At 63.3% G+C, this 8,474-nt stretch overlaps 1 protein-coding gene across 1 annotated transcript in view; it reads left to right on the forward strand.

The window, feature by feature from the left end:
• Positions 1–6,145: 6,145 nt before the first annotated feature.
• Positions 6,146–8,474, forward strand: part of LOC135317586 (histone H3-like centromeric protein A) — a 7,782-nt gene continuing 5,453 nt past the window's right edge. Inside the window, 1 exon segment of the mRNA XM_064473901.1 lies at positions 6,146–6,647. Within this exon segment, the coding sequence (XP_064329971.1) occupies positions 6,551–6,647 (97 nt within the window). The 5' untranslated portion in view covers positions 6,146–6,550.

Raw genomic sequence — 8,474 nt, forward strand, 5'->3', positions numbered from 1 at the left:
AGCCACTGGGATTGCACTGGGAGCGACTGGGATCGCACTGGGAGCCACTGGGATCACACTGGGAGGGACTGGAATCGCACTGGGAGCCACTGGATCACACTGGGAGCCACTGGGATCGCACTCGGAGCCACTGGGATCGCACTGGGAGCGACTGGGATCGCACTGGGATCAAACCGGGATCGCACTGGAAGGGACTGGGATCGCACTGGGATCAAACTGGGATCGCACTGGGAGCCACTGGGATCACACTGGGAGGGGCTGGGATCGCACTGGGATCGCACTGGGATCACACTGGGAGCCACTGGGATTGCACTGGGAGGGACTGGGATCGGACTGGGATCAAACTGGAATCGCACTGGGAGCCACTGGGATCACACTGGGAGGGACTGGGATCGCACTGGGAGCCACTGGGATCACACTGGGATCAAACTGGGATCGCACTGGGAGCCACTGTCTATACTGGGAGGGACCGGGATCGCACTAGAACTGACTGGGATCTCACTGGGAGGGACTGGGATATACTGGGATCACACTGGGATCACACTGGGAGGGACTGGGATATAATGGGATCACACTGGGAGGGACTGGGATCGCACTGGGAGGGACTGGGATCGCACTGGGATCGCACTGGGAGCCACTTGGATCGCACTGTGAGGGACTGGGAGGGACTGGGATCGCACTGGGAGGGACTGGGATTGCACTGGGATCGCACTGGGAGGGACTGGGAGGGACTGGGATCGCACTGGGATCACACTGGGATCACACTGGGAGGGACTGGGAGGGACTGGGATCGCACTGGGAGGGACTGGGAGGGACTGGGATCGCACTGGGATCGCACTGGGAGGGACTTGGGATTGCACTGAGAGGGACTGGGAGGGACTGGGATTGCACTAGAACCGACTGGGATCACACTGGGAGTGACAGGGATCGCACTGGGAGGGACTGGGATATACTGGGAGCGACTGGGATGGCAATGGGAGCGACTGGGATCTCACTGAGAGGGACTGGGATCGCACTGGGATCAAACGGGATCTCACTGGGAGGGACTGGGATCACACTGGGAGCCACTGGGATTGCACTGGGAGCCACTGGCTATACTGGTAGGGACTGGGATCGCACTGGGAGGGACTGGGATCGCACTGGGAGCCACTGGGATCGCACTGAGAGGGACTGGGATCGGAGAGGGAGCCACTGGGATCGCACTGGGAGGGACTGGGATATACTGGGAACGACTGGGATCGCACTGGGAGGGACTGGGATCGCACTCGGAGCCACTGGGATCACAATGGGAGCCACTGGGATTACACTGGGAGCCACTGGGACCGCAATGGGAGGGACTGGGATCGCACAGGGATCAAACGGGATCTCACTGGGAGGGACTGGGATCACACTGGGAGCCACTGGGATTGCACTGGGAGCCACCGGCTATACTGGTAGGGACTGGGATCGCACTGGGAGGGACTGGGATTGCATTGGGATCACACTGGGAGGGACTGGGATCGCACTGGGAGGGACTGGGATCACACTGGGAGCGACTGGGATCACACTGGGAGGGACTGGGATATACTGGGAGCCACTGGTATCACACTGGGAGCCACTAGGATCACAATGGGAGCCACTGGGATCGCACTGGGAGGGACTGGGATCACACTGGGAGCCACTGGGATCACACTGGGAGCCACTGGGATCGCACTGGGATCGCACTGAGAGGGACTGGGATCAAACTGGGAGTGACTGGGATTGCACTGAGAGCCACTGGGATCGCACTGGGATCAAACTGGGATTGCACTGGGGTCAAAAGGGACCGCACTGGGAGGGACTGGGATCGCACTCGGAGCCACTGGGATCACAATGGGAGCCACTGGGATTACACTGGGAGCCACTGGGATCGCACTGGGAGGGACTGGGATCGCACTGGGAGTGACTGGGATATACTGGGAGGGACTGGGATCGCACTGGGAGGGACTGGGATCGGACTAGGGTCAAACTGGGAGCGACTGGGAGCCACTGGCTATCCTGAGAGGGACCGAGATCGCACTAGAACCGACTGGGATCACACTGGGAGGGACTGGGATCGCACTGGGAGGGACTGGGATATACTGGGAGCGACTGGGATGGCAATGGGAGCGACTGGGATCTCACTGAGAGGGACTGGGATCGCACTGGGATCAAACGGGATCTCACTGGGAGGGACTGGGATCACACTGGGAGCCACTGGGATTGCACTGGGAGCCACTGGCTATACTGGTAGGGACTGGGATCGCACTGGGAGGGACTGGGATCGCACTGGGAGCCACTGGGATCGCACTGGGATCGCACTGGGATCACACTGAGAGGGACTGGGATCACACTGGGAGTGACTGGGATTGCACTGAGAGCCACTGGGATCGCACTAAGATCAAACTGGGATTGCACTGGGGTCAAAAGGGACCGCACTGGGAGGGACTGGGATCGCACTCGGAGCCACTGGGATCACAATGGGAGCCACTGGGATTACACTGGGAGCCACTGGGATCGCACTGGGAGCGACTGTGATTGCACTGGGAGCCACTGGGATTACACTGGTAGGGACTGGGATCGCACTGGGAGGGACTGGGATCGGACTAGGGTCAAACTGGGAGCGACTGGGAGCCACTGGCTATCCTGAGAGGGACCGAGATCGCACTAGAACCGACTGGGATCACACTGGGAGTGACAGGGATCGCACTGGGAGGGACTGGGATATACTGGGAGCGACTGGGATGGCAATGGGAGCGACTGGGATCTCACTGAGAGGGACTGGGATCGCACTGGGATCAAACGGGATCTCACTGGGAGGGACTGGGATCACACTGGGAGCCACTGGGATTGCACTGGGAGCCACTGGCTATACTGGTAGGGACTGGGATCGCACTGGGAGGGACTGGGATCGCACTGGGAGCCACTGGGATCGCACTGGGAGGGACTGGGATCGGAGTGGGAGCCACTGGGATCGCACTGGGAGGGACTGGGATATACTGGGAGCGACTGGGATCGCACTGGGAGGGACTGGGATCGCACTCGGAGCCACTGGGATCACAATGGGAGCCACTGGGATTACACTGGGAGCCACTGGGACCGCAATGGGAGGGACTGGGATCGCACAGGGATCAAACGGGATCTCACTGGGAGGGACTGGGATCACACTGGGAGCCACTGAGATTGCACTGGGAGCCACCGGCTATACTGGTAGGGACTGGGATCGCACTGGGAGGGACTGGGATCGCACTGGGATCGCACTGGGATCACACTGAGAGGGACTGGGATCGGAGTGGGAGCGACTGTTATCGCACTGGGAGGGACTGGGATATACTGGGAGCCACTGGGATCGCACTGGGAGCCACTAGGATCACAATGGGAGCCACTGGGATCGCACTGGGATCAAACTGGGATCGCACTAGGATTGCACTGGGATCACACTTGCAGCCACTGGGATCGCACTGGGAGGGACTGGGATCGCACTGGAAGGGACTGGGATTGCACTGGGATCAAACTGGGATTGCACTGGGATCGCACTGGGATCGCACTGGGAGCCACTGGGTTCGCACTGGGAGCCACTGGGATCGCACTGGGAGCGACTGGGTCACACTGGGAGCGACTGGGATCACACTGGGATCAAACTGGGATCGCACTGGGATTGCACTGGGATCACACTGGGAGGGACTGGTATTGGAGTGGGAGCCACTGGGATCGCACTGGGAGGGACTGGGATATACTGGGAGCGACTGGGATCGCACTGGGAGCAACTGGGCTCGCACTGGGAGCCAGTGGGATCACACTGGGAGCCACTGGGATTACACTGGGAGGGACTGGGATCGCACTGGTAGGGACTGGGATCGCACTGGGATCACACTGGGAGGCACTGGGATCACACTGGGAGGGACTGGGATCGCACTGGGAAGGACTGGGATCACAATGGGAGCCACTGGGATCGCACTGGGAGGGACTAGGATTGCAATGGGATCGCACTGGGAGTGACAGGGATCGCACTGGGAGGGACTGGGATATACTGGGAGCCACTGGGATATACTGGGAGCCACTGGTATCGCACTGGGAGCCACTGGGATCGCACTGGGAGGGACTGGGATCGCACTGGGATCACACTGGGAGCCACTGTGAGCCACTGGGATCACACTGGGATCGCACTGGGATCGCACTGGGAGCCACTGGGATCGCACTGTGAGGGACTGGGATCGCACTGGGATCAAACTGGGATCGCACTGGGAGCCACTGGGACCACACTGGGAGCGACTGGGATCGCACTGGGAGCCACTGGGATCGCACTGGGATCAAACTGGGAGCGACTGGGATCAAACTGTGATCGCACTGGGAGCGACTGGGATCGCACTGGGATCGAACTGGAATCGCACTGGGAGCCACTGGGATCGCACTGGGAACCAGTGGCTATAGTGGGAGGGACTGGGATCGCACTGGGAGGGACTGGGATCTTACTGAGAGGGACTGGGATCGCACTGGGATCAAAATGGGATTGCACTGGGAGGTACTGGGATCACACTGGGAGCCACTGGGATTGTACTGGGAGCCACTGGCTATACTGGTAGGGACTGGGATCACACTGGGAGCCACTGGGATCGCACTGGGATCAAACTGGGATCACACTGCAAGCCACTGCGATCACACTGGGAGCCACTGGGATCACACTGGGAGGGACTGGGATCGCACTGGGAGTGACTGGGATATACTGGGAGGGACTGGGATCGCACTGGGAGCGACTGGGATCGCACTCGGAGCCAGTGGGATCGCACTGGGAGCGACTGGGATCGCACTGGGAGCCACTGGGATCACACTGGGAGGGACTGGGATCGCACTGGGAGCCACTAGATCACACTGGGAGCCACTGGGATCGCACTCGGAGCCACTGGGATATACTGGGAGCGACTGGGATCGCACTGGGATCAAACTGGGATCGCACTGGGAGCCACTGGGATCACACTGGGAGCGCTGGGATCGCACTGGGATCGCACTGGGATCGCACTGGGAGCCACTGGGATCACACTGGGAGGGACTGGGATCGCACTGGGAGCCACTGGGATCACACTGGGATCAAACTGGGATCACACTGGGAGCCACTGTCTATACTGGGAGGGACCGGGATCGCACTAGAACTGACTGGGATCGCACTGGGAGGGACTGGGATATACTGGGATTGCACTGGGATTGCACGGGGATCGCACTGGGAGGGACTGGGATATACTGGGATCGCACTGGGATCGCACTGGGAGGGACTGGGATATAATGGGATCACACTGGGAGGGACTGGGATCGCACTGGGAGGGACTGGGAGGGACTGGAATCGCACTGGGATCGCACTGGGATCGCACTGGGAGCGACTGGGAGGGACTGGGATCGCACTGGGAGGGACTGGGATTGCACTGGGATCGCACTGGGAGGGACTGGGAGGGACTGGGATCGCACTGGGATCACACTGGGAGGGACTGGGAGGGACTGGGATCGCACTGGGAGGGACTGGGAGGGACTGGGATCGCACTGGGATCGCACTGGGAGGGACTTGGGATTGCACTGGGAGGGACTGGGAGGGACTGTGATTGCACTGGGATCGCACTGGGAGGGACTTGGGATTGCACTGGGAGGGACTGGGAGGGACTGTGATTGCACTGGGATCGCACTGGGAGGGACTGGGATCGCACTGGGATCGCACTGGGAGGGACTTGGGATCGCACTGGGAGGGACTGGGAGGGACTGGGATCGCACTGGGATCGCACTGGGAGGGACTTGGGATTGCACTGGGAGGGACTGGGAGGGACTGTGATTGCACTGGGATCGCACTGGGAGGGACTGGGATCGCACTGGGATCGCACTGGGAGGGACTTGGGATCGCACTGGGAGGGACCTGGGACGGGACCTGGATCGCACTGGGATCGCACTGGGAGGGACTGGGATCGCACTGGGAGGGACTGGGAGGCACTGGGAGGCACTGGGAGGGACTGGGATCGCACTTGGAGGGACTGGGAGGCACTGGGAGGCACTGGGAGGCACTGGGAGGGACTGGGATCGCACTTGGAGGGACTGGGAGGCACTGGGAGGCACTGGGAGGCACTGGGAGGCACTGGGAGGGACTGGGATCGCCCGGGGGGCGCCGCCCCCCGCGGGGAGGGGAGGAGCGATGCAAAGTTATGCTAAGGAGCGCCGCGTGTTTACTCCGCCCGCCGCACCATCGAGTCGCGGCCTCCGGCCGTGCAGAGCGGCCGCCCGCCCTCCGATTGGCCGCAATCGGAGTCGTGAGGCGGGGAGGAAGTGGCGTCACGAGGCGCCCGGCGCGGCGGGCCTTTTGAATAGGAGAGGCGGCGGCGGCAGGTTGGGGGGTCCTGGGCGTGACGTCACGGCGGGCCGGTGACGTCATGGATGGGGGAGGGGGGAGGGGGGCACACGGCGGGGTGGGGCGGGGGGCTCTCGGGTCCCCGCTGACCCCGGGGTGCCCGCTGACCCCCCGGTGACCCCTGACTCTCGGCGCCCCCCAGCCCCGCGACCTCCGCGGTGGCGGAGCCCCGCCATGCCCCGCCCCAAGCCCACCGCCCCCCCGCCGCCGCGCGCGCCCCCGGCCGCGCCCCCCCCGGCGCCGCCGCCGCCAACGCCGCGCCGCGCCCGCAGTGAGTGGGGCCGCCCCTCCCCCCCCCCGGGCCGATGGACCCCCCCTCCCCCCCCGCCTATGGACCCCCCCTCCCCCCCCCGGGCCTATGGACCCCCCCTCCCCCCCCTGCCTATGGACCCCCCCCTCCCCCCCCCGCCTATGGACCCCCCCGCCTATGGACCCCCCCCCTCCCCCCCCCGGGGCCTATGGACCCCCCCTCCCCCCCCCTGCCTATGGACCCCCCCTCCCCCCCCGCCTATGGACCCCCCCCTCCCCCCCCCGCCTATGGACCCCCCCTGCCTATGGACCCCCCCCTCCCTCCCCGCCTATGGACCCCCCCCTCCCCCCCCCGCCTATGGACCCCCCTCCCCCCTGCCTATGGACCCCCCCTCCCCCCCCTGCTTATGGACCCCCCTCTCCCCCCGCCTATGGACCCCCCCTCCCCCCCCTGCCTATGGACCCCCCCTTCCCCCCCGCCTATGGACCCGCCCCTCCTCCCCCGCCTATGGACCCCCCCTGCCTATGGACCCCCCCTCCCCCCCCCCGGGCCTATAGACTCTTCCTGACCCACTCCAGGCCCTATAGAGCCTTCCCCTCCCCTCTGGACCCTATACCCCCCCGACCCTATAGATTTCCCCTGACTGCCCTGTACCCTATAGACCCTTCCCTGACCCCCCCCTCGGCCCTATAGCACCTCCCCCCCCGGATGCTATAGACTTCTCCCTCCCCTATAGATCGCCTCTAGACCCTGTAGATCCCTCCCTTCTCCCCCCCACCCCTATAGACTCCCCCAACCCCTGTAAGTTCTTCCCTTCCCTGAGTCCTATGAATTCCACTGGACCCTATAGATCTGTCCTACACCCTATGGACACCGCCCTACTCCGCCACACCCTATAGACACCCCCAAACCCTGTAGGTCCCTCCCAGACCCTATAGATCCCCTCCCTTCCCCCTGGACTCTTAGATTCCGCCCCCCCCCTCCCCCCCAACCTTATAGATCCTTCCCTTTCCCCTAACCTGGCCCCTATAGATTCCCCCATGGAATCTCTCCTCCCCCTCCAGGCCCTATAGATCCCTCCTAGAACCTATACACCCTACCCCAGGACCCTATGGATCCCTGCCTTCCCTGAACCTGGACCATATAGATCCCCCCGTGCTGCATGGGTCCCTTGGTTATTCCCTGACCTGGGCTATATAGATCCCCTGGACCCTATAGATTCCCCCACCACCCCTCTGCTCCTATGGATGCCTCGCAGACCCTACAGGCCCCTCCGCTCCTTCCCCCCTGGACACTATAGCTCCTCCATGTCCCCCTTGCGGGCCCTATAGATCCCTCCCAGACCTCTTCCCTCCATGCTGGGCCCTATAGATCCCCCTGACCCCCTCCCTTCCCCCCAGCCCCTATAGATCCCCCTGATATCCCCTATAGATCCCCCCACCCCTATAGCCCCACAGCCTCGATAGATCCTCCTGACTCCTCCCTTCCCCCCCAGGCCCTGTAGATGCCCCCTGAGCCCCCCGTCCCCCCAGGCCTGTACCCCCCCTATGGCCCCTCATCCCCTATTCCACCCCTATAACCCCCGCCTCTATAGACCCCCCCATCCCCCACATAGCCCCTATGCCCCCCTATAGCTCCCCTATAGCCCCCATAGCCCTTATAGGCCCTATCCCACCCCTATCCCCCCCATAACCCCCATCCTCCCCCATAGCCCCCCACCCCACATAGTCCCTATAGCCCCTATCACCCCCCCATAGCCCCTATAAGCCCCCTATACCCCCCCATAGCCCTCTATATCCCCTATATCCTCCTATGCCCCTATACACCCCCAATGAACCCCCCATAGTC

The sequence above is a fragment of the Phalacrocorax carbo genome, chromosome 26 (assembly GCF_963921805.1).
Source record: "Phalacrocorax carbo chromosome 26, bPhaCar2.1, whole genome shotgun sequence".
Taxonomy (NCBI): Eukaryota; Metazoa; Chordata; class Aves; order Suliformes; family Phalacrocoracidae; genus Phalacrocorax; species Phalacrocorax carbo.